General features: G+C 51.7%; 11 protein-coding genes and 1 non-coding gene across 12 annotated transcripts; 6 read left to right on the forward strand and 6 right to left on the reverse strand.

The window, feature by feature from the left end:
- Window positions 1-157: 157 nt before the first annotated feature.
- BDZ99DRAFT_192850 (uncharacterized protein) lies at window positions 158-999 on the forward strand. The gene is made up of 2 exons (XM_033713165.1): window positions 158-303; window positions 353-999. Exons 1-2 carry the CDS (start codon window positions 292-294, stop codon window positions 764-766), a joined length of 426 nt encoding a protein of 141 aa, XP_033582202.1. The 5' UTR covers window positions 158-291; the 3' UTR covers window positions 767-999.
- Window positions 1000-1232: 233 nt separating this feature from the next.
- BDZ99DRAFT_515981 (uncharacterized protein) lies at window positions 1233-2024 on the forward strand (the record flags this gene model as incomplete). Its single annotated transcript, XM_033725027.1, has 1 exon — window positions 1233-2024. One exon carries the CDS (start codon window positions 1233-1235, stop codon window positions 2022-2024), a length of 792 nt encoding a protein of 263 aa, XP_033582203.1.
- Window positions 2025-2478: 454 nt separating this feature from the next.
- Window positions 2479-4686, forward strand: BDZ99DRAFT_459168 (ERG9, squalene synthase). Its single transcript, XM_033719101.1, has 4 exons — window positions 2479-2709; window positions 2835-3894; window positions 3945-4118; window positions 4170-4686. The coding sequence occupies exons 1-4, from the start codon at window positions 2642-2644 to the stop codon at window positions 4317-4319; spliced, it is 1452 nt and encodes a 483-aa protein (XP_033582204.1). The 5' UTR covers window positions 2479-2641; the 3' UTR covers window positions 4320-4686.
- An 836-nt stretch (window positions 4687-5522) lies between these two features.
- On the reverse strand, window positions 5523-7763 carry BDZ99DRAFT_495056 (P-loop containing nucleoside triphosphate hydrolase protein). The gene is made up of 4 exons (XM_033723348.1): window positions 6573-7763; window positions 6389-6517; window positions 5904-6303; window positions 5523-5843 (listed from the first exon to the last, which is right to left on the reverse strand). The coding sequence occupies exons 1-4, from the start codon at window positions 7478-7480 to the stop codon at window positions 5697-5699; spliced, it is 1584 nt and encodes a 527-aa protein (XP_033582205.1). The 5' UTR covers window positions 7481-7763; the 3' UTR covers window positions 5523-5696.
- Window positions 7764-8713: 950 nt separating this feature from the next.
- On the forward strand, window positions 8714-10342 carry BDZ99DRAFT_459169 (eukaryotic translation initiation factor 4E). Its single transcript, XM_033719102.1, has 3 exons — window positions 8714-9243; window positions 9312-9383; window positions 9447-10342. The coding sequence occupies exons 1-3, from the start codon at window positions 9016-9018 to the stop codon at window positions 9924-9926; spliced, it is 780 nt and encodes a 259-aa protein (XP_033582206.1). The 5' UTR covers window positions 8714-9015; the 3' UTR covers window positions 9927-10342.
- A 301-nt stretch (window positions 10343-10643) lies between these two features.
- BDZ99DRAFT_495058 (DnaJ-domain-containing protein) lies at window positions 10644-12966 on the forward strand. The gene is made up of 6 exons (XM_033723349.1): window positions 10644-10812; window positions 10874-10917; window positions 10995-11088; window positions 11146-11200; window positions 11278-12334; window positions 12390-12966. Exons 1-6 carry the CDS (start codon window positions 10707-10709, stop codon window positions 12549-12551), a joined length of 1518 nt encoding a protein of 505 aa, XP_033582207.1. The 5' UTR covers window positions 10644-10706; the 3' UTR covers window positions 12552-12966.
- Window positions 12967-13869: 903 nt separating this feature from the next.
- On the reverse strand, window positions 13870-13961 carry BDZ99DRAFT_t20. The gene has a single exon. It is a non-coding gene; the product is annotated as a tRNA-Val (tRNA).
- A 197-nt stretch (window positions 13962-14158) lies between these two features.
- Window positions 14159-15444, reverse strand: BDZ99DRAFT_495059 (UPF0103-domain-containing protein; the record flags this gene model as incomplete). The annotated part of the gene is made up of 5 exons (XM_033723350.1): window positions 15206-15444; window positions 15081-15149; window positions 14786-15010; window positions 14261-14726; window positions 14159-14206 (listed from the first exon to the last, which is right to left on the reverse strand). Exons 1-5 carry the CDS (start codon window positions 15385-15387, stop codon window positions 14159-14161), a joined length of 990 nt encoding a protein of 329 aa, XP_033582208.1. The 5' UTR covers window positions 15388-15444.
- Window positions 15445-16107: 663 nt separating this feature from the next.
- On the forward strand, window positions 16108-16910 carry BDZ99DRAFT_409045 (uncharacterized protein; the record flags this gene model as incomplete). Its single annotated transcript, XM_033716534.1, has 2 exons — window positions 16108-16477; window positions 16543-16910. Coding segments are annotated over exons 1-2 (645 nt in total), but the record flags the coding sequence as incomplete, so codon positions are not given.
- Window positions 16911-16960: 50 nt separating this feature from the next.
- Window positions 16961-20491, reverse strand: BDZ99DRAFT_435482 (ATP-depentend DNA helicase-like protein; the record flags this gene model as incomplete). Its single annotated transcript, XM_033717483.1, has 2 exons — window positions 16961-17610; window positions 17671-20491. The coding sequence occupies 2 exons, from the start codon at window positions 20489-20491 to the stop codon at window positions 17387-17389; spliced, it is 3045 nt and encodes a 1014-aa protein (XP_033582210.1). The 3' UTR covers window positions 16961-17386.
- A 385-nt stretch (window positions 20492-20876) lies between these two features.
- On the reverse strand, window positions 20877-21200 carry BDZ99DRAFT_192961 (uncharacterized protein). The gene has a single exon (XM_033713166.1). It carries the CDS (start codon window positions 21148-21150, stop codon window positions 20944-20946), a length of 207 nt encoding a protein of 68 aa, XP_033582211.1. The 5' UTR covers window positions 21151-21200; the 3' UTR covers window positions 20877-20943.
- Window positions 21201-21423: 223 nt separating this feature from the next.
- On the reverse strand, window positions 21424-22803 carry BDZ99DRAFT_549835 (uncharacterized protein). Its single transcript, XM_033726964.1, has one exon. It carries the CDS (start codon window positions 22308-22310, stop codon window positions 21432-21434), a length of 879 nt encoding a protein of 292 aa, XP_033582212.1. The 5' UTR covers window positions 22311-22803; the 3' UTR covers window positions 21424-21431.
- Between the last annotated feature and the right edge of the window lie 295 nt (window positions 22804-23098).

The following is a 23098-nucleotide window of genomic DNA, read 5'->3' on the forward strand; positions in this document are numbered from 1 at the left end:
TTTGCGGCAAATTAAAAGGTAGTCTACTTCACCCTCTGCCGACCGTTACATTATCTTTTAAGTAACGAACCAGTGAGACGTATATTTCACTACCTTAGCTCTCCAATCTTGCTCGCTCGATACTGCTGTGAGGGGTAGCCCAGCCAGCAGGTGACCAGTCAGTTAAAAGGCAGCCTGGTTCCCACTGCACCGACCTTTACATCGTGTTTGGAGTCTGCAAGAGCTGTAGGGGTACCCCAAGCGGCGGCAGAAGCGCAGCCAAACTTACGCCCCAGGACTGCAAAATCAACGATGAGATTCAGGGTCTGTGCCCTTCCCATGACAAAGCAGACCACATCCTAACGGGACTCAGATACTCCCAGCAATCATGCTGCTCACATTCAGCACCGTCAAAGACCAGACGAACAATGCGACTTGTCCAGCCCCAAGCAGCTACTCAATCGGCATCGTGCAAACCTGCTCCGCATACTTCTGCAGAGGAGAGCTCCAGAAGTTCTTAAACGTGACGATCGGGAGATGTGTCGACGCGCAAAACTTCACCACTGCGCGCGGTTATCGGCGAGGGGATGCTCTAGCAGGGCATGAGTGTACTTTCAACTACTACAGCTCAGCAGGGTGCTACGGGCCCTTCACGTCGACGAGAAGCGCTGCGGATGGGAGCAAAAACTGGGCTGAGAGTATTCGCCATTTCATGTCTCTAGTGGGCGAAGAGGGAGCCTACGGTTTGAGCTTCATGTATGTTTGCTACCCACGTAGTAGCAAGTGAAGATGGAAGCAAAGCGTGGGATGGTGAAGGTGGATGGTGAAGGTGAATGAAAGCACGTGATATTCCTTGGCGTTTACTACTAGTTTGTAAATTGGCGTTTGGTGACATTTGCTCCCCGACACCGTACATCATCTCGTGTGGTCGACCCTTGGTGAATGGAACTGGCGCCACCGCATTGAGATTTTGCAGTTCGCAACTCCAAGACTGTGTCGCCATCGCCGCCGCCGCATCGTGGAGGTTCAGATTTCGGACTAAATTGACTGGGCTAACGGTTTGAGATGATAGGAGCGTCCAACTGTTTGAGGCAAATCAACTTACACGGAAAGCGCATGATTTTAGGAGAAGGTCGGGCTCTTAACGTAGGTCCCCTAGGGTATCTCGAGAGAATTTTTCTAACGACCGATAGATCGTGCAATATCAGGGCATCATCCATTACAATCGAAGCCGATAGAGTTCAGGAGTAGCTATGAGCCTGACTAAATGGAAGAAGCCCTTCGAGGGAACATGGGTTGAGCCAGAGCGACCAATAGTAGAGCCAATGACCCCCGAACGACCAAGCGTGGAGCCACTGACCCCTCCGAGGACGATTTCGAAGAAGAAACCCAGAGCAGATTCTCTCACGCCTGGTGGAGGGAACAGAAATGATGATAGTGAGGGTGCGCGCGGTCGGGAGAACGTGAGGACCAAGAACAACAGAGCTCGACATCTCCAGGCAATAGCCCAACAAGCACTAGAACCTCACGACGACGTCCTTGCTGCAGCGGCACTCCATTTCGCTGAAATGCAGGCGGCGCAAGACCGTACGCAAATCGCCGTGGTGGAGTTTGATAACTTGGAGCGCCTCAGGGGTGAAGTCATCTGCTGCTGCGAGTTTCTGGAGGAACCACAACGCATCAAACTTCATCTGACCAACGGGACCCGGCTCGTGATCAGTGCAAAGTCGAAGAGAGCGGATATCGGAGTCCCTTGGCAAGCGATATACGACACAGAGCCTGCATTGAAGGTGTTCCCCACGCTAGCAGATGCGTTGAAGGGAATTGGTGGCCATGCTCAGGAACACCACGACACTTCGTTCAATGGTGGGAAACGCATCCTGGGATTCAAGACAACCATGCAGGCCTCAGGAGCTATTCAAGTCAGAACGCTGAGTATCCGGCTAGAGAGTATGTTCAGGTTGAGTCCGGTTCGATCCGAGGCGGAAGACGAAGACTTGTATGATGTGGTGCTGAGGGAGGACGTGGAGGATGAGGACTCTTGAGCATTCTCTTTTTCTCTATGGGGGGTTCTTTTCCTGGGCTTTTGCTCTCTGGATGTCCCGTGGGCCAAACATGGTGGCCTTCTGGATTGTAGATACAGTTCGCAGGCGGTGTTGTCGGTCAGGATGGATGCAGGGACGCAGCCAGAGCTGCAGGTCTGATGCGAGGGAGCTGGCTGAAGTAGCCAATCGCGGCGATACTAGGCGCCGGTGGGTTTCGGGGCAGGATCTGCTACCCACAACCCAGCCTCTTGATTTTTTCATAGCGACTAGGCATGGAACAATTCACTCTGCTCTGCCCCCGCCCAAAGACACGAGTGTTATGAGCAGCAGCCCCCTTTGTAGTCCATCGAGCGACGTCTTCTTGCGGCAAGACGCTCTGTAAATTTGCCGATCAGCACTAACCCCAAATCCCAAACTGCGAATTGCGGAGAAACTTCGACCTCAGAACACCTGTCGGACTTGAATATCCTGCTGCTGCCAGCGCTCGCGACCCACAGTGGCGCTTCTCTCTCTCCATCTTAACCTGCCGAAGTCCTTTCTTGTGTGCAATTGACAATCGAGCAGTTCTTCCTCCTACCCTCACCGCCACAGCCACAAACAAACTCAGACATTTCACCATGCCTAAACTGTCGAGCATCTTCTACTATGGCGTCCATCCGTCAGAGCTGAGGTCAATCATTCAATGGTACGCATCTCAAGACATCATTCAAGCCTCAACGTGGACTGGCCTTTACGACGCAAGCCGTTGCTATTCCGCTATCCTGAAAGCACACGCACAAGCAGCACAAGACCAATACTGACAGAGCTTAGGAAAGTCTGGCACAACCCCGTGCATGAGCGAGACGAGAGCAAGGAATGCGAGACTCTCAAGCAATGCTTCTTTTACCTCGACATGACCAGCCGCAGCTTCGCTGCTGTCATCAAGGAACTACACCCTGAACTCCTCGTCCCTGTTTGCCTATTCTACCTCGTCTTGCGAGCGCTGGACACAATCGAGGATGACATGACAATACCACTCGAGAAGAAGGAGCCGCTGCTTCGAGAGTTTGATACCGTACTGGAGAAGGATGGCTGGACCTTCACCGAGAACGGACCGAACGAAAAGGACAGAGAGCTCTGCGTCCACTTCGACGTCGTCATCGAGGAGTTCAAGAAGATCAAGCCTGCATACAAGGCGATTATCAAGGACATCACAAAGAAAATGGGCAATGGCATGGCTGATTATGTTAACAACGCTGAGCACAACATTCACAGCGTCAATACCATCAAAGACTACGAACTGTACTGCCACTACGTTGCAGGTCTTGTCGGAGAAGGATGCACACGACTGTTTGTGGAGGCTGGACTCGCGAACCCGGCCCTGCTGCAGAAGCCAGAGCTCATGGAATCCATGGGCCAGTTCCTACAACAGGTCAACATCATGCGCGATATCAAGGAAGACTTCGATGACAAGCGACGTTTCTACCCGAAGGAGATCTGGTCAAAACATGTCGACAAGTTCGAGGATCTTTTCAAGCCCGAGAACCAGCAAGCAGCTCTCAACTGCACCTCGGAGATGATCTTGATCTCCCTGCAACGAGCGGATGAGTGTCTTTACTACCTCGCTGGTATTAAAGAGCAAAGCGTGTTCAACTTCTGCGCAATCCCACAAGCCATGGCCATCGCAACTATGGAAGAATGTTTCCGGAATCCGAATGTCTACAAGACGAACGTCAAGATCTCCAAAGGACAGGCTTGCCAACTCATGGTGGACTCAACCCAAAACCTCCAAATGGTCTGCGATACCTTCAGGAAATACGCCCGAAAGATTTCCAAGAAGAACAACCCCAAAGACCCCAATTTCCTCAACATTAGCATTGCATGCGGAAAAGTATGTTCACCAGTGCGAGATTCTTCAATCCATCTGACCAAATTCCACAGATCGAACAGTTCATCGAATCAATCTTCCCTACGCAGAAGTCCAAGGGCGGCGCCAAGCTCATCAGCGCCGAACAAGAGGCGAAGGAGAAGGCGGAAGCTGGGGAGGCCAGACAGGACACGATCTACATGGGTCTCGCTGTATTCTTGACGCTATTTGTTATTACTGGTTTCATGGTACGTCCCGTCCCGACTAAAACGATTCGTGTTACTGACAAGATCATCTAGGTTACGATTGCATGGTTCGCGGGCGCAAGGTTCGACATCGCATTCGGCCAGATCCGAAACACCCTATTCGGCTCCGGATTCGCTGGAAACGACCTCCCCACGAATGAGAACCTCAAGAATGCACTCACGCCTGAGCACGGAGAGTTGTAACTAAGTAGACTGATGATATCCTGACTTGTAATAATAATAGGTGGCCTGTACTGTGCCGCTCGTTTATACCCCGAAAACGTTTGTCTCCTTCCATTTACCTTCTCTTTGCTGCAGGATAGTGAGATATGGGCGATGGTGGTTCAACATCCGACCTGTTCGGGTGCTGAGCTTTAGCACGGATGTCAAATTGCAATTCAGCCCTTACCAATGGCTGTGGTTGTGCCGCTTTAGAAGTGCTTATATGGATATCACGTCTTGCTTGGCAACGAGACTGCAACGGGCTGGCCCTCGATTTGGTGGGGTTGGTGCGTTGTGGGGATGTGGACATACCTACAAACTTTAGATAGAGTTGTCTATCAAATTGGTATTCTTTTTAAATTAACCTGACCCTCAAGTAATGGTGCATGTCGTGTTGAAACTGTTTCAACACCCCAATCTGCACGCTGCCCGACATACCTCTACTCTCAGGCCCGGCTCAGCTTTGGCTCAGGTCTCCTCAGGTTTGCTTATCCTTGCTCAGCACCTCCTTAAGTCTGCCCCGGGTCACAAATAAAGGCCCTGTACAGCCTTAGAAGCATAAGCTCCTTTGTAGCCTTGTTCTTATAGTAATATTGCTAGAAGTTTCGATTGAGGACTAGCCAAATGTGCTCTGGGCCTGCTGCCTAGCGAAATTCGTCATTCGTTTTCCCTCACCGTCATCGTAGATTGGATCCAGTTAGCTCCGTGCGACTGTATACGTTCCTTTATACTGCAAGACCGTTATCAGAGCCCCCTCCATCCCACTAACTACCTCGAGTCTCCGAAGAAGATCTCCTTGGGAGGAGCAGACTTAACCATCGACGACCCAGCCCACTTCCTAAGCTTACATATGAACACGCTGTCGCACATTCGAATCTGCCGATTGTTGCTTCTTCTATATGGATGTCCTGTAGCTAGCGGAGGAGATCATGGCTATGCCTCACTTGATTGAGCTCGAGCTAGAGGCCGTTGAACATATACCCTGCGACTTGGTTTAATTGTCGCAGACCTTGGTTGTTGAAGTAATATTGACCTGGAAACGTGATGATACCGCAGCTGTCTCGAGAGGTAGATAGAAGAGCGTGGAGACCTTAGGATGTAGCCACAGCTTCACTTTACGAGTGCCAGATTGCAGAAAACGGACTGTAGTTGCCAATTACCTATAGCTCTCATCGAGGTTGAATTCCCAGGTGAGAGAATAGGCAGATTGAGGAGCTATATTGGAAATAGAATGCTTTCAGGAATAAGAATCAATTAATATCGGTGTGCACATCGCAGTAAGAATTAGAATGCTATATATCATTGCCAGAAACACATGACAAAGTCTCAGCAATCTCCCAAATTTTGACTGTTTGCAGCTCAACTTCCTTGTTTGTTAACAATATCACTAACCAAGCGAGGCTCATTTTGCCGCTTGCATATCATCAAGTCTGATGGTACATTGAAAGTCCTACTCAGTGGTGTCTGTGTTGACTTGGCTGAATTTGGTAAGAGATACTGGCACATCTGGATCAGAGAGCGGAATAAGTAAGATACCTTCTCAAGTGTAAATTTCGGAGCACTGACCCGTTCAAAAACCTGTTGCACGGACTTCTCATCGGACAAGCTGCATTGAAGGTAAAAAAGCGCCCCAACTTCTTCGGCGAGATTTGACCCGAGCATGTCCGATGTGGATACACGAGTGCCTTCTTCGGTTTCTTTTGCCACATTCGTAAACATGCCATCAGCATCATCCGGCTTTATTTCTACAAGCATGTAAGGTGTGTGACTGGATTTTGCCTCAGGAACCCATTTTTGGCGGATTTCATTGCTTCCGGTTATGGATGCGGAAATACATATCAAGACGACGTCAGCATTTAAGTAAAGCTGTCGTCTATCATAGTCTTCCTCTCCTACTGTGTCCCAAAGAGATAGTAATATATCATGGTCGTCGTGGTTGAACGGTACCACAATGTGACCGTTAAGGCTAGATTTCACCACGGTTAGCTTATATGGCCACGTCCAAGCCGTTCATATAGTAAATAGTCCTGAGGTAGACGTTCTATACTTACAGGAATGCCGGCGATGCCGCCTGATACTTCTCAAAGGCAGTTGGTATATAAGGTCTGAGAAGAGAGGTAGGGTTGAATCTTGAGAGTAACTGCGTTTTGTGTGACTCTAGTGGTCCTGTGACTAGCACTCTGGAAAAATCAGCAAGCATTTTCTAATGTTGGCTTTAACCCTCACTAGTCTTACTTGGCACATTTGAGATCTACTTCTGTCTTTATGGCCGTACTGCTTGAAACGGAGAGCCGACTACTTGGGGCAGAGAACCGACTTCTCGCAGTCTCGTACGACTCCATCGTTATGAACGACCTTAGACTCTTGGAGTCGATCGATACTCGCGCACTAGACGTCGCTTCCGAGGTAACCTCAAGCCTCAAGCTTGCAGCGTCCGAAACCGCGTCATCTTCTCCTTCCCTGGCCATTTCCATCTCCTCTAGAGTCTCCATATCCGTTATTGACTCTATTTCGTACCCGATGAACACCAGCTGCCGTCTCGGGACGCCTGTGGCTCGAGTAAGGTTCTCCAAATCATCAATGAAGTCCTTGAGATGAGATACCAGTTCTGCAAACTTAGACTTATCCTCGATCGCCCACGCCGCTGAGGAACGAAAGGAACTGATTTTCTCTTTGTCGGCCTTTAGACTGCGCAGAAAACTTAGTCGATTGGAATTCTTCCATTTTTCTGCCACATCCACACTGTCAAGAGTTGGTGACGGCGCATCGTTATTTTCATCAACGGGGCAAGGTTTCAGCCCGTATCGGCCCCGCAACTTAGCTCCATCGCAAAGCAACATCTTGATACACTCCAGCGTCTCTGCAATATTCACTATCAACTCCGGCATGTTGAGACGCTCATCATAGCTCTTGTCTGTATCAGCGCCCTCCACTCCAGGCCTCCCAGCCTCACCGTCTTCATCAAACCCACACGCCCGTCCCCAGGCTCTTAATCTCAGCTCTTGGTTACTGAACTTGGCTTCTAGGATCCGGAAATCATTTCCTAAAGCTCTTCCCCGGCGGATGAGCGCAAAACCATTAGCGCAGGCGGAGAAGAGCCCAGCAAGGCCGGCCACGCCAAGCGCGAGGCCAGCAACTTCCATAGCTTAGCCCCGATGGTTTGGGGACGCATGTGGCGATACAAAGGGAGCCGTAGAAACTGGGAATAAGAAGCGGAAAAATGAAATGACCAGTGGAGAGTTGTCGCAAGATGGAGAAGGGAGACGTAGGAGAGAGTAAGGATGGAGGCAGGACGTAAGGCTGAAACTCAGCCCCAATGCAGATGGACTGCGCCAACTATTGGGTAGCTAGGTTTGTTCTTTTCGCCAGGCACACAAACGGAATATCATGCCCATTTGTAGCAGTCTTCTAGAGATAATTCAGTGTTTGTGAAGCTATACCCAAAAAGGTACATCACGTGTGTTATGGAGCCAAACTTCCCGCGCCTCAACTGTTTTGGTGCTATCGCTTTTAGTCCCTAAGAACAAAACTATGCCAAGATAGCGGATATTAATTCGTATCACAATGCGTAAACGTGTCCTCCGCCTTACCGTTCCCTGTACGTGAACATATGTCCCCAAGAAATGCCACATTACCCATAACTGATCTTCTATTATCCCTAAATGCACGCCTTCCCAACCCTGTATTCCCCGAATAATCCCCCACCCCCCTCAACCTAAATCAAATCCTAGCAGTCATAAATCCTTCTAAATCAGGAGCGTGATATGAGATTTGTTCATAATAGTTTAGTTATTGAGATAGAAAAGTAAAGTTGAGTACGAAGGAGAGAGAGTAATAATAAAACCCTCCAGATTATATATCCTGTGCGCCCTCGTACAATTTGGTCCTTTCTCGTAGTGCATGCGCTGCACGCAGTCACCTGACTATGGTCGTTGCGGTCTTGAAAATGCTACCGTCTTAAGGCCACGGCTGTCGTCAGACTATGCGTGTCTTAAGAACTTACCGTTTTTAGAATATGCCATGTCTTAAGAACGTAGGGCCCAGGACTGGGGTTTCAACTCTGTCTCAGTCTCAACTCAGGATCCGCTCGCCCCAGCTCGGCCACAGCTTAGGGCCTATCTGAGTCTAGGATATCGAACACAGTTGGAACATCGCTCCTGCCTATGCGACTTTCAGCAAGCTGCTCACTTCATAAGTCTCCCATAATCTGTACGCAAGCCAATGTCTTGAACGATAGCGTTCTATGCAGATGTTTTTAATTTGATAAGGCCGAAAGAACAAACGGGCACCGAAACGGGAAGGCGGGGTTACATAAGCCAGCCGTTTTGAAAGGCTAGCGCCACCGCCGGGATCCTTGGCGCTTTCATGCACCTGCATTTTCTCTGTTGAAGACGGCGCGACTAGCAGCACTGCTTCCTCGACGAACCACTCTACAACAATCCTCATCGCCTGCCGCCTGAAAACTCTACCTCTTCACTCTCTTCAGCCTCCAGCGCCCTTCGTCTTTCAATCGCTAGCCCAGTGCGAGAGCGAGATTTGAATCAGTCTCTATCTTCAGTCACTGCTCCCGTTTCACTGAAGCACTTCCTAGCTACTGAAACCGCTTCGCCGATCGTCTGCGACGAAACTCTTTTCCTGAAAAGCCTGCCTTGTCTCGCCTTTCGAAAACACCTCCAACATGGCTGAAGTCGCATCTGCTCAGCAGCCGGTCCCGCTCGACACCATCCCCATCTCCCCCGACGGAGACAACACCACCAGCGGCACTGATATCTCCAAAAGCAATGGTAGCGCCGACACCGTCGACGATGCTCCCGTCACCGTATTCCACGACCCCGACAACTTCAACGTCAAGCACCCGCTTATGAACACCTGGACTCTGTGGTTCACCAAGCCCCCAAGCGGCAAGGTACGCATGCCTTCCCAGACACCACATGTGTGGTATCTAACGTCGCGACGGTTACTAACCTATTACAGGGCGACCACTGGAACGACTTGCTCAAAGAAGTCATCTCGTTCGACTCAGTTGAGGAGTTCTGGGGCATCTACGTGAGTTCTCTGTGACTGCGCTTCTGGAAATCTTGCGACTGTGCTGATACTTTGGCTGGACAGAACAACATCACTTCGACTTCCGAACTCGCCCTCAAGTCCGATTACCATCTCTTCAAGAAAGGCGTTCGTCCGGAGTGGGAGGACTCGCAGAATAAGCACGGTGGCAAGTGGGCTTTCCAGTTCAAGGATAAGAAAGCCATCAACATCGACGCTCTCTGGCTGCATGTCATGCTCGCTGCCATCGGCGAGACCTTGGAGGAGGATGGCGACAACGAGGTTATGGGTGTCGTTGTCAACGTCCGCAAAGGATTCTACCGTATCGGCCTGTGGACCCGCACCATTGGCAAGGCAGGTGATGGAAAGAACGGCGCAGCCAAGGGCCGTACCCCTGAGCAAGGACGGGAGGTTCTGATGCGGATCGGCAAGAAGTTCAAGGAGGCTCTGGGCCTGGAGAGCAGCAATGAGGTGGTCGAGTTCTCAGGACACACTGACAGTGCCAATGCGGGAAGTACCCGCGCCAAAGCGAAGTTCACGGTGTAAGCCGGAGCGGCACTAACGGAGTTGGTGGTTTAGGCGACGTCTGGCATGCTATATGGACGACAGACAGGAAAGATATGGCTCGTCTGAGGCTCGCTATTGCCTCACGCAGCATACTTTCGCCTTCGACGTTTACATCACTGATATCGCGCCTGCCGATTCCGTGATACCTAGTTTCTCACTTACTCAGCTTCACTATCACCTGATTTCTTGCACGACAACTCGGTTCTATCCCAATCGAAGGTTTTGCATGGCGTTGTCACCTCTGGCCCCTCGTTTGAGACAATGGATGAATCATCGCGGACTCGTGGAATCCTCGATGGGACAAGGGGCAAAAAAGGGTTTCTGTACACTGGTTGATCAGGAACAACACATTCCCCGGTTAGCATGGCGTTGAAAGGGTTCACGGGCGACATGGGTATGCGATGGCATTTCAGCCCTTAGTGGTCATTTTACTTTTCGAGCTGTCCTTGTGACAGCGGAACTGGTGGAGGAGGATACCTGTGTTGATAGATTTCTGCTGATATGAAATCATGAGTGCATGATTTAAACATATTGTCCCTTGGCTGTGACCATATCCATCGAATGCGACACTGACACAAACTTAGAAGAAAGAAGGTGGCCTGTTGTCTCACTTCCTAAAATTCTCGGTTGCCAAAAGACGTCACTGCAGGTGAAGCCGAGTAAAATCGCCCGCCTACTCAGCCCTGTGCCGCGTCAACTAAAGCCAGGCTGCTTTTACCAACAACTTCTCCCTCTCTGTAACGCCCCACCCCTACAGCCATGGTTGTCGACACGGCATACTACGATGCGCTGCAGGTCCCACCCACGGCCACCGAGCTTGAGATCAAGAAGGCATACCGCAAGCTCGCGATAAAGCTGCATCCTGGTAAACACCACCGCCCGCCGCTCTGTATTTCCTTTCTAGCGGATACTGACCAGCTGTTCAGACAAAAACCCGGACGACGCTACTGCCCATGAGAAATTCCAGATCGTATGTACCCTGGGACGGTTTGCCCCGCTATCTGGAAGAAATTCACCACGAAGGGACCTTGGCTTACGGAAGAGTAGATTGGAGAAGCATATCAGGTACTCAGCGATGAGCAGCTACGGAAGCAGTATGATAAGTTTGGGAAAGAGGGCGCGGTGCCGCATAGTGGGTTTGGTACGTGTTCCGATCTCCCCCGCTGAGATTGTGAGAGGAAGTACTGACGTGGGACAGAGGACCCGGCGGAGTTCTTTGGGATGATATTCGGTGGCGATGCGTTTGTGGATTGGTATACATTTCCTCCTTTCTTCCATACTCCTAGAGGAGCCGGGGAGTTGAAGGTTGAGCGTGGCTAACAAACACCAGGATTGGAGAGATATCGCTCATGAAGGACCTCACAAAAACCATGGACATATCAATGCGCGAGGCAGAAGAACAAGAAGCACAGGAGGCGCAAGCAGCCGCTGCTTCTGCCTCTGGCCAGCCCTTTGCCGCTGAGGGCTCGAAGTCCTCTTCTCCCCCGCCCGCAACCGGCGCATCCCCCTTCGCCGCACCTCCCCCTCCCTCTGTCTCCGTAGACGCACCCATACTCGCAGACGATGCGACCGCTAGAGAGGCCGCCCACGCCGCCGCCGTAAACACCCCCATCACCCCCTCCGCCTCGGGCACCAGCACGCCCCGCAGCGGCCGCGGGATCCCCACCCGCCTCGCCGTCATGGACCGGTCAGAAGAAGACGCGCGACTGGAAGCAGCGGGCGTGACGGACGCCGAGAAAGAGCTCCGCGCGAAGGAGAAGCGGAAGGGCCTCAGCAAGGAGCAGCGCGAAGAGCTCGCCGCGTACGAGCTCGAGCGGAAAAGGATCCGCGAGGAGCGCGTGTCGAATCTCCAAAAGAAGCTCATCGACCGCATTAGCGTGTGGACCGAGACGGACAAAGGCGCGGATGTCACGAAGGCTTTCAAGGACAAGACGCAGCTCGAGATTGAGAATCTGAAGATGGAGAGCTTTGGGCTGGAGATTATGCATGCGATTGGCGCGACGTATTTGCAGAAGGCGTCGGGGTTCTTGAAGAGTCAGAAGTTTTTGGGCATTGCGGGGTTCTTTTCGCGGGTGAAGGATAAGGGGACGCTGGCGAAGGAGACGTGGACGACGATTAGCACGGCGATTGATGCGCAGATGACGATGGAGGAAATGGCGAAGATGGAGGAGAAGGGGGGCGAGGACTGGACGGATGAGAAGAAGGCGGAGTATGAGAAGAGGGTTACGGGCAAGATTCTTGCCGCGGCGTGGCGGGGGAGCAAGTTTGAGATTCAGAGTGTGCTACGGGAAGTCTGCGACCGGGTCTTAAATGATAAGAAGGTTAAGCTGGAAAAGAGGATTGAGAGGGCGGAGGCGTTGATGATTATTGGGGAGATGCACAGCAAGGCAAGCTCAACCCTAAATTTTTGTCTTTCTGGATGTTTGGCTAACTGATATACAGGCCGCGCGAGACCCAGACGAAGAAGGCGACTACATGGCCTTCGAGCAGCTCATGGCCGAGGCCGCCGCCAAGAAAGAGCACAAGCACGACAAGAAGAGCAGCAAGAAGGATAAAGAAAAGGAAAAGTCTAAGGATTCGTCACCGCCGTTGGGCAGTGCATAAGCGCGGCGTGCTGGAGGCGTTAGATTGATTCTAGAATACCATCTTTACCTCGACTCGAGATGGTGTTCTAGCGCTGAGTCGCGGTGGTGCTACTGACGCAGAGAGAGAAAGCATTTGACAGCTTGAATCCGCTCCGCTTGAGTGAATGTAATTGAGGGGGGTTTTGGAGGCTGACTAGGTTGGCTGGGTTGGCAAGCAGTGGTATGGCTGCTGTTTGGGTTTGGGTGACTACTATAGACGTGCGGCTACGATGAGATATGCATACGATACTCCCCTTTATTTCTCTCTTTCCGTCTCGTGTCTTCTATCACAGCCTGATTACACACTGATATTGAGATGTCAAATGCAAGACCCTCTATGTCAGACCCTTAGCTTATGCTAACAATGGAGAAAAATGAAACCGGGCCAGTTTACTGTGTCGACCTTGTGCCAAAACAGTAGAAACAATAGTGCAATTCGGCGCCCTCGCTTTTCTACACCTTTCTAACCTGACTTTGTCTATGTTTTTATATATAGAAATCCCTAGGTCCTGAATCGGACCAGGAGAGTGCCTTCTAACTTTCATGTCTTGAAACGTGTAAAGGGAGGCTAGTCTGTGCGATTTGAATCGTTTTTGGCATGTTATTGCATGACACTTCAAATAAGACACAGGGAAGTAGGATAATTGTACATCATTCTCCACGCATAAACGGGAGCTAGTCTGCTATCTCTCCCCTTCGTCAAAACTGTGCCGTTCATGCGGCAATCTAGTGGTCCTGGGTGCTAGTCATCAGATTGAAACCTGATTCTCCTCTTGCTTTCCATCGTGGAAATACTGAGACTGTAAATCAGAGCCGGGATTTGAAACAATCTTCGGAGATGTTAGGACGTGTAAACGGGGAGCCAGTCCGTGCGATTTTGACTCGATTTTGGTTGTTTACTCTATTGCATGGCACTCAGAATTTGAAAACCTAGGAAGAGGGGTGAAAACCTAGGAAGAGGGGTGAAAACCTAGGAAGAGGGGTGAAAACCTAGGAAGAGGGGTGAAAACCTAGGAAGAGGGGTGAAAACCTAGGAAGAGGGGTGAAAACCGAAAGTTTCAAATCTGACGATTGATCCTAAACTCGTTCCCGTGAATAAAAGCTAACTTGGTTTATCTCAAGATACATGTCTCCGTGATGCCTCACGTACCCCCACTATATTATCCCACAAAGAAAAAAAAAAACCTGCCCCTCGCCCCCTCGAGTCCTAACTGCAGGTTCCCGAAGCGCCCTCACCATCACCAGCAGACCACCAAAAACATAGCTTTTAGGGGTATACCCGTTCAAAAAACAAAATTTACGAGCGGGGAGGATCGAACTCCCGACCTTCTGCGTTCGACAGGAATACACCCTTGTAAAGCAGACATCATAACCACTAGACTACGCTCGCTTGTGATTCGCTAAGGAATTCGAAACGGATGAAATTAAACTATCTATAGCCTCTGACTCTCGATTGAGGCCGTGGAGATATCCGATTTGCAATGATATCGAAGGTATTCGAGGGGAACAGTGGAGTAAAACTATATCGTAATCCATTCCTATCAAAGAAACTCTAGTCTAGAATACCCCGCCATTCGAAATCCCTCCTCACCCCCCTCCCTCGATCCCCTCCATTATATCCACCCCCCTAACCCCCTAAAACACCGCAAAAGCACTACAATAACTAACACTACTATCCCTCACACTCACACACTCACTACTCCGCTCATACCGCACGAACCGAAACCGCCCCTTCCCGGCCCCCCGCTGCCCCTCCTCCAGCGCCTCCACCGCCGCCAGCACCACCCCAATCGGATGCCGCCCGCACACCGTATTCTCCGTCTCGCCCAGCACGTCCAGGAACCGCGCATGCGACCCCGTCTCCACCGCGTCCATGCACAGCCGGTCCACGGCGGCGATGCTGGCGGCCAGCGGCGGGTCCGCGGGCGCGCGGTCGCTGCTGCGCAGGCTGTAGGGCGCGCCGGCGCGCGGCGCGTAGTACGTGTAGTGGAAGCGCGTGCCCCAGTGGCAGAAGTCGGACGAGATGATGAAGGTGGCGGTGGGGTCGGCGAGGTAGGGCGCCAGCAGGGCGCCGTAGTGGGCTTCGGCGGCGGCGGTGGTGGCGCCGACGAGGATGGGGATGATGGGCGGGAAGGAGGAGGGGGTGGGGAAGGTCCTGGGCGTAGATGGTGAGAATTGGGGGGTTGTGGGAAGATAGAAGGGGGGGGGGGATACCTGGAGAGCACTTTGTAGATGTAGGGCAGGTGCATTTCGAGGCTGTGCTCGGCTTCGTCGACGGAGAGGGACATCTTGTCGAAGGAGCCTTTTTGGTGCAGCTCGGCGACTGTGGCTTTGTCGACTTGGAGGTTGCCGAGGGGGGTCGAGAGGGTGTCGCATTGGGAGAGGGCGCAGCCGGATAGGTAGTGGTGATGGGATGGGCCTAGGAGGAAGATGCGTTTGCTACAGGGCGACGCTCAGCTCGATTGTGTCTTTGATGTTCAAAAGGGATGTAATTGAAGACTCGACTCACGTCCTAGACAGATCCAGCGCCTTGTATGCCCATGCCGCGGCAGGCCCAGAGTACGAGTATCCGGCGTGCCTGCTTAGCCATGAGCTTCTTGCTTTCAGGCCCACTAGCTACTTCTCTCAGCCTACGGTGCAATGATGGCTCTTGCTCCCTCTGACGGCAGCGGAGCGGCGCCCTGCTTGGAGGACTCAGTGCCGATGCCTGTGGCAGACGAGGGAACGGCGTCGAGCCATCCGTCCAGCTCAGCGGAGAGTTCGGGTTTGTGGGACGAATACCACGAGCCGGCATGGCTGGCTTTGCGGGTAGGCATTGTCTTGGTGTCTCTTGCTATATATGTAGTTTGTGCACGTAGTGGTGTTGTTGATTGTTTGACAGCAACCTGGAGGGAGCTCTAGCTCGGATGGAGGGGTAGAGATGTGGGGTTCCGATAGTAATGGACAGTTGTGCATTTAGGGACCCTTGTTTCAAGATGTCTGAGAATTTCTGTAGTATATTAGGGGATAATAGATATAAATGAGAAGAAATACCCAATACTTACGTCTTATGTCTGTGCAGACGAGAATATTCTACAGGGCCTATTCATTGTTATAGGACACAAGTTTGGGCACGTCGTCTTTTGATCCCTTCCAGAAGTATGATAATGTGCTAAGCACCACAAACAGCAGCCAAGTAAGCTGACTATAGCGCATGAAACCTCTCTAATTCAAGTGCTCAAAGTGTTTACATATTATCAGAAGTTTTATAATGTGCTGAAGCACCTCAAATGGTGGTGAGCAAGTGTGCTCGGACTTCTGGCCAAGGCACTGTAGTTTGGAGCTTTTGAGAGCACCGAATAGCCTTTTTATGTCGTGATTGAAGAAGTTTAAACAACAGGCTCCTGTCGTCTTTAAAGTGACATTAATATCAATAGAATTACTGGGTGGTCGTAAGGTGGGGAGTGCTCTAAAGCTACGCGCAACTCTCCCGAGGTCGCGTCGCAACATCGCGTCTTCCCCAGCCTCTCAATAATATCGTCCCGCTCTTCCACCTCTTCCCACCATCATCATCCCACCTTCAGATCCCCCATACAACCAACATCATAGCACTCGATATCTCCTACCCGCTAAACAACTAATCCCCAACAATGGCCCTCAAACGCAAACGCTCCATGTCCAACGACTCCCCCCTCTCCACCTCCAGCCTGGCGTCTACCTCCACAACACGCCAGTCTCTCAGTCCAACACCTGCACCACGCCCCATAGGCAGCGTGTTAGACTTCTCCTCCTCCTTCCCCTCAACCCTCCAATGGCCCTCGCACGCTCCCTCCAGCTCCCACCGCGCCCGCCTCTCCGCAACTGACCTCGGCAGCCGCACGCGCAAGCGGTTCCGCGACAACCGGCCTGACGAGGAGACCATCCACGGTACGTAACTGCCTCCAATTCCCGCATCACATAGCTGTATAGCGCATCTGACTAAAATCCGCCAGAAAACACCCTTTCTCTTCTCTTCTCCGCCGCACGCGCGCCGCACCAGGACCCGACGCCATCGCAGGCGCAGCCCGTGGCTGCGAAACACGAAACTACTACCCAGAAATCAACCCTCCACGCCTTCTGGAGCCTCCCCGCGCCGCGCGCGACGAACCTCCGCTGGCCGCGTGTCCACAACGCGCGTAACCACCCGGACACGCCGCAGCAGGGCCCGACGTGTGAGGACTGCGATAGCGCGCTGGAGTCGGACAGCATGGAGATTGACGACATGGGTGAGGTGGGGGATGAGTTTGCGTGTGCGGGGTGCCGGCGGCGGGTGTGTGGGATGTGTGCGGTGGACGGGGATGAGCGGCGGTGTTTGAGGTGTGTGGGGTTGGGCGGGGGGTGGTGAGGAGAGAGGAGATGAGGATGGGGTATGTGTTATTTGCTGGAGTATGAGGGGGGTCGGTGGGGAGGGAGCAACCGAAGTCGGAAGCTTGAGCTTGAGGTGGCTGTGATGATGATTTTAATGGGTTTGGAATGCTTGGATTGGGCCGTGTTTAGCGGATTGATTAGTTCGGCGTATGGTTGGAGTAGCGCTGGGTTTGGATACCAATGCTGTTGTAGTCATATCACTCAATGCGAAAGTCGTATATTGGCGCGTATAGTGCTAGAAAGTGTCGTGATTTCGATCCTTCACCAATAGATGCTATCATACCTTCAAAAATAAAGGATATCAAAATACGCTCATCTGAAACGCCATGCCATCGCTTCCAATATCTGACTGTAAAGATGCAGCTCATACGCTCATACATACAAAACGCCACGCTAACGACACTCAGGGTATCGAGAAACAAAGAACACTCATTTCGGTCGTGGAGGCTGATGCGACTTCACGCTCCAGCCCTGTAAACTCCTTCGCATCCCCAGCGTCTTACGTTGCGGTGCAGTTGAGCTGGTCAATGTCGACATGCTCGTAGTATGGAGAGTAGACGCGGGGCGGAAGCCAGCTGAAGAAGCGGCAATGGTGGAGACAGTTTCAGATAGGATTTCGGTTGGGCTAGGGGGTTCTGTGTTGTAGGAGGCACCTGGCGAGGGATAATGTTAGTAAGTGCTTTAAGATGAGTATGAGGGGAGAGCTTAATTACCATTTCCCACATTTGCATCATTCCCCTCTTCTGGTTTCCCTGGCGAACTCGACAGCAGTATATAGCGATTCGTTTCTCCAACCTCTTCCTCATCAGTCCGTCGCGGCTTGCCCACAAGCGGTTGGTTTCGTGGTCGGTGTGTTGATATAGTGGGCGGCACATAAACAGGCTTTGAGGTCACAGTCTGCTTGCGGAGATTGGATATATCGTTCAGGGGTGGCTGCTGAAAAGTTGAGGAGAACCCGGGAGAATGTTGAGAAGGCTCAACCAAATGAGTAGGCTTCCCCGTAAGCTCTTTTGGGATAGCGCTTGATTGGTTAAAGAAGCTCTTGATACTCCCTTGTCCTGCTGGCCGCTTGGTCGATCTCTTCGTAGATGCTCCAGCAGCCTTGCTGGTCCCGCTATCCTCCCGCTGGAGCTTCTTTGGTATATACTCTTTCGCCGTGCTGAATTTCTGCGCAGCTGCGGTCTCTTGGAGGACCTTCATATGTGCAGTAGCGCTAACAAATCCACTTGAGGGAAGAGTGGTGTTTGATATGGAATATTGTGAGGTGCTCTGCATTGTCGACGTTGTCATCGTGGTAGCTTTCGCCGTTTCAAACTTGCGACGTTTCGAAGGAAAATCAGAAGGAAAAGCATCGCTGTATTGATCGTCGATGTCCCAGTAATTGCTCTCAGGGTCGATATCTTCTCCATCCAAGGGGTAGACGTCATCTTCGACATGCTCGACAAGTGTCCGCGCATGCTGAATGATTGAGCCTGCGGGACAAGCACGCCGAAGGATGTGGGACAGGTCCTGAGTTGTCTGGAACCCAAAAGATGGCCCCCTGATATCAAAGCTTCTCGCTACGTTCTTTGGAGTGACAAACGGTGAGATTGTCGTCTGCTCTCTCTGAGAGTTTTTGGTGGGACAACTCAGGTATAGCAACGCTTGCGCCCTCGTCATGCCAACGTATAAAAGTCGTCGCTCTTCGTCCGTGTCCTCTGATCTTGAATGCGGAATCGATCCTTCATAAGCAGCAGGAATGAAGACGACCGGCCATTCTAGTCCCTTGGCGGCATGGATTGTTGATATAGTGACCTGTTCAGCTCGTTGCCCGTCCTTCTTCTCAACTTCGGTAGACAGTGCTACATTCGAGAGGAATTTGGTCAAGATGTCTCCCGATGATAGCGTGCGCTGCTCGATTCCCTCGACAACTGGCAAGCTTTCATCGAGAGCGTTATCGCCAGCTTCCGTGGACAGAGCAACATCGGTTGCTTGCGCGACCAACTCCTCCACGTTAGCCCATCGCCCTTCCCACTCCTCTCGATACGTCTTTCTTAGAAATTCTTGGAAGGATAGCTTGTTGAGAACATGCGCGATAATATCTACCAAAGAACAGTCCTTACCGTCCTCGTTGAGTAGTTTCTTTCTCGACGTCAGAATCAGGTTGACAAACATGTCAATGCCCTTTTCAGCTTGTGCTGAAAGTTTCGTCCGAGGTCTTTTCCTCCCTTGAGCTTGATTAAGAACGAGATCCCATAGAGTCATCTTCTGTGCTTCGGCTTCTTCTAACAGTGCCTTCACAGTGACTTCACCAATCTTCCGTGGCGGGTTATTGATTATCCTGACAAGAGCGTCATTGTGATCGGGTTGGTTGACGACGCGAAGATAATCCAAAACAAGCTTGACTTCCACTCGATCGTAAAATCGATGTCCGCCCACCATTCGATACGGAATCCCGGCTTTGCCAAGTTGGGTCTCAATGAGCCGAGAGAGGGCTGCTGAGCGGAGAAGGATTGCATAGTCATTGAAGGTAAAAATCTCTCCGGTCAGTGTTTTGGATCGTTGTATTTCCGAGACAAGCCATTTTGCTTCGGCTACGGCATTTGGAAGTTTGCGAAGAACGGGCCGTTCTCCCACAACGTGGGTGGGAAGAAGAGGTTTGTTATGTCGGCTCTCGTCTTGCTCGATCACGGCGAGCGCAGAGGTCAATATGCAGCCCGACGACCTGTAATTATTCTCCAAGTGAATGACCACCGTCTCCGGGTGGTGCTCTCTCATCAGCTTGAGATTCTTTATCTCCGCGGATCGAAATCCGTAGATGCTCTGGTCCGGGTCCCCAACAATAGTAATACACTTTTGCTTTTGTGACAAGAGAGTCATCAGTTCGTACTGGACGTGATTCGTATCCTGGAATTCATCAATGAGTACCGCCTGGATGCTCGAAACGCATTCAGGATGCTTTCGGAGGAGATCAGTACATCTAAGAAGAAGATCGTCGTAGTCCAGTAAATTAGAAGTCTTCAGTGTCTCCTCATACTCGGCATAGAGGGCCGCAAACTCGTGTTGCTCCGCTTTCTTGTTCGTAGCTGCGAATTGCTCCACGCTGGTACTCCTCGCCTTCAACCCTGATATCCTCGACCGAGCTACGCCTGGTTCCACGCCGTAACGTTGCCGCTTAACGATGCGCTTTATAATCGCCAATGTGTCCGAAGTGTCTGCAATCCCAAAATTCTTCTCAATGCCAATATGATTCCCATACCGGACCAAGAACCGGCGCGCGACCGAATGGAATGTGCCCAAGATCAATTTCGCCTCAATACCCTCCCCAACAAACCCCCGGATCCGCTCTTTCATTTCCCGCGCGGCTTTTATAGTGAACGTGCAGACGATGATATTCCATGGCTGGAGTCGGTTGTGGTTGATCAGGTATGCGACGCGTGAAGTCAGTGTTTTCGTCTTGCCCGATCCTGGAGGCGCCAGCACCTGGACGACGGAGGCCGGGTTGGTGACCGCACTCTTCTGCGCCGGATTGAGTCCATCGAGAAGAGCATCCATAGGGGTCTGGGGTTCCGGCGCGAGGGGTGTGTCGGGGAGGTGTTGAAGTTGGGAGACGAAGTCGCACGTGCGTTTCGGCGCTAAGACTAGCAATTCACTAGTCGGAGCTTAGATCCCACCTCATGTCATTCCTCCTGTCTGATTCGCGATGTCCTAGGCTTGACATTGCCTCTGGAGATCGGATCCCTACGTGAGGTCATCCTGACGGTGACAGGCAACCGTAAAATCCGACTATCTGATCATGTTCATTGCTCTCGTCTAAAGAACGACCCCCTGGACGTTACATCGCTTTCAGATATTTGATAACCATCTGAAGCAATCCTGATAGTAGCGGGGATGTAGTATATTGCTTCAGATTCCCCGTTTGACTTAGCATTCTATAAATGTTACATTACTCCTAGCTTTCTAGTGGGTAGGTAGGGCACTCCCAACGTTAGCATGCATGTGAAGGCTCAAATCACGTCCACTTGTTCGATTTCGCGTTCCTCAAGCGCTGTATCATCTCTAGCTCTCGAGTATCGAGGTAAGGCACTCCAGACGGTAGTAAGCAGGTAGGAAACTCCTGTTAGTCCCATCATTTCGATTTCAAGTCCTATAAATGTTACATCACCCCTATCTCCCAAGCCTCTAGGTAGGGTACTTCTGACGGCTACATGCATGTGGAAAAAAAACCTTAGATCCTGTTGTCTGAATTTGAACGTCACGTACCTGACATCACGTCCAACTCTCAGATGCATAGACAGGGCACCCCAGACGGTAACAAGCAGTTGGAAAACCCATGCCAATTTTAGTCTGGTTTTACCTGTGTGAACATTTACAACCCCGAAGTATGTGCTATCGAGCGAAAACGCGAACATTCATCGAAACGGAAGTACGGAGAAAAAAACAAAAGAAGTCCCCCTCCGCCTGCCGAAGACTACCATAGGGGGGCACCCAAACGCTATCCAAACAGCTCATCGAACAACTCCTCATCTTTCCGCTTCTTCTCCGTAATCTCCGTCTCCTTCCTCTCCTTCAACTCCTGCTCCTCCTTCGCCCTCTTTGCCCTCTCCTTCTCGATCTTCGCCTTCTCCTTAGCCCTCTTCATCTCATCCATCCCCTTGTTTCGACCCGAAGTGTCCGGAAGACCAGTCCTCATCCACGTGATGTTCTGCACGGCGCTGCTCTTGCCCCAGAGTCTCTCTGGCACGACACCAAGCACCGAGGACCCAGTCTTCTTCTTTTCAGTGGTGGTTGGGCTGTCCGCGTTGTCCAAGGCTCGCTTCATCCGAGCCGCCTGTGTATCTTCCTTCGACTCAACTTTGTGGACTATTCTGCCGAAACGCTTCTTCTCGCGCGCCTCTGTGGCCTTCTTGCCGGCCTCGAGTATCATCGGGTATTGCGACTTCTTCTTCTCCGACGGCGGTGTTGGGTGCGCGACCGGTCGACGTCGCATCGTGGCCGGGTCGGCGCGTTGTGGTGTGTTTGGCGAGGATGTCTTGACGCTCGTGGTTTTGGTGGGAGTTTTGGCGGATGATTTGACCGATGCGGCATTCTTGTCGGGAGAGGACACGGTGGAGGAGGAAGGAGCGGGTAGCGCAGCAGCACGACTGCCAGCCTGCCGGTGACGCTTTGGAGAGGAGTTGTCGTCGGCTTGTAGGCAACGCTTGCGGGTGGCGGTACCGGCTGCTTCTTCGAGGCCGCCGCGTAGTGTCTCTCGCAGGCTCTTGAGGTCGGCCATGTTACGGAGCGGCAAGGTAGGAAGGGCGTCGTGCTCGCTCTTGGTGACGAGGCCGACGATGGGGTGTTCGACCATACGCATAGCGCAAGTGGAAGGCATTTCTTGTCGTTTGGGTGTTTTGTAGTAGGCTTTGAGAGTGCGTGAGGGTTGCAAGAGCTGGGTTGTGGTCAAGAGTTGTGTGAGTGTATGCGGAAGCAGTCGAGCGAGGATTCCGCTGGTATTTTTATTGTTTTCAAATCATTAGAGCGCGCGAGGGGTCATCAGAGCGGTGGCTCGGCGTTGAGTTTCGCTGGTAGTACCAAGGTTGGCTGCGACTTCAAGTCTGGGAACCGGTACCGGTACCAACAACTCACAGACGAGGCGGGAAAGAGAACGAGGCTGGGCGATACGCAACGATTGCAAGAGGCGCTCTGGTGGATGATCAAACCGGGAATTTGTGAAACTGCAATCGAAAGAATCGAAGGGTCCGGAGAGAGGGGTTGAGAAGGATGGCCAAATTTGAACGCTCTAATAATAGTTACCACGCGGCCAGTGGACCTTGAACCTAAGATTGGAAGTATGTTGACAAGTGCAGGCGTGCTTCCGCGACCGGCGATAACGAGAAAAGGCAACCTTGTGGGTGCTTGATTTGGAGTGCCGGTCAGCCCGATCGAATGAATTCATGAAGATACGGTTGCGCCAAAGGTAGACGAGATATCGGCCAGAGCACCTATCCATCCTGCCACTGCCCATATACCCGCGAGAGTCTCTCGATGTGTCTAGCATGTCTTCAACTCATCAGCAGGAAGGCTCCGATTTGAACTTGTCTAATTATGCTGCACTACCGGACGCCGCAAATCAGGCACATCGTGAAGGTACGTAAAACTCGGGCATGATTCACACTTATT

The sequence above is a fragment of the Mytilinidion resinicola genome, assembly GCF_010093595.1.
Source record: "Mytilinidion resinicola strain CBS 304.34 unplaced genomic scaffold BDZ99scaffold_3, whole genome shotgun sequence".
In the NCBI taxonomy this organism is placed as follows: domain Eukaryota; kingdom Fungi; phylum Ascomycota; class Dothideomycetes; order Mytilinidiales; family Mytilinidiaceae; genus Mytilinidion; species Mytilinidion resinicola.

Excerpts from the sequence above, each read along its gene's own strand:
- BDZ99DRAFT_459168 (XM_033719101.1), top strand. The coding sequence starts at position 2,642 with ATGCCTAAACTGTCGAGCATCTTCTACTATGGCGTCCATCCGTCAGAG. Across the intron at positions 2,710-2,834 it reads CTGAGGTCAATCATTCAATG|GAAAGTCTGGCACAACCCCG; the intron begins GTACGCATCTCA and ends GACAGAGCTTAG. Across the intron at positions 4,119-4,169 it reads TTGTTATTACTGGTTTCATG|GTTACGATTGCATGGTTCGC; the intron begins GTACGTCCCGTC and ends AAGATCATCTAG.
- BDZ99DRAFT_495056 (XM_033723348.1), bottom strand. The coding sequence starts at position 7,480 with ATGGAAGTTGCTGGCCTCGCGCTTGGCGTGGCCGGCCTTGCTGGGCTC. Across the intron at positions 6,518-6,572 it reads GTAGATCTCAAATGTGCCAA|AGTGCTAGTCACAGGACCAC; the intron begins GTAAGACTAGTG and ends TGATTTTTCCAG. Across the intron at positions 5,844-5,903 it reads TGCAACAGGTTTTTGAACGG|ATGTGCCAGTATCTCTTACC; the intron begins GTCAGTGCTCCG and ends TCTCTGATCCAG.
- BDZ99DRAFT_459169 (XM_033719102.1), top strand. The coding sequence starts at position 9,016 with ATGGCTGAAGTCGCATCTGCTCAGCAGCCGGTCCCGCTCGACACCATC. Across the intron at positions 9,244-9,311 it reads CCAAGCCCCCAAGCGGCAAG|GGCGACCACTGGAACGACTT; the intron begins GTACGCATGCCT and ends AACCTATTACAG. Across the intron at positions 9,384-9,446 it reads AGGAGTTCTGGGGCATCTAC|AACAACATCACTTCGACTTC; the intron begins GTGAGTTCTCTG and ends TTGGCTGGACAG.
- BDZ99DRAFT_495058 (XM_033723349.1), top strand. The coding sequence starts at position 10,707 with ATGGTTGTCGACACGGCATACTACGATGCGCTGCAGGTCCCACCCACG. Across the intron at positions 10,918-10,994 it reads CCCATGAGAAATTCCAGATC|ATTGGAGAAGCATATCAGGT; the intron begins GTATGTACCCTG and ends ACGGAAGAGTAG. Across the intron at positions 12,335-12,389 it reads TTGGGGAGATGCACAGCAAG|GCCGCGCGAGACCCAGACGA; the intron begins GCAAGCTCAACC and ends ACTGATATACAG.
- BDZ99DRAFT_192961 (XM_033713166.1), bottom strand. The coding sequence starts at position 21,150 with ATGCATGTAGCCGTCAGAAGTACCCTACCTAGAGGCTTGGGAGATAGG.
- BDZ99DRAFT_549835 (XM_033726964.1), bottom strand. The coding sequence starts at position 22,310 with ATGCCTTCCACTTGCGCTATGCGTATGGTCGAACACCCCATCGTCGGC.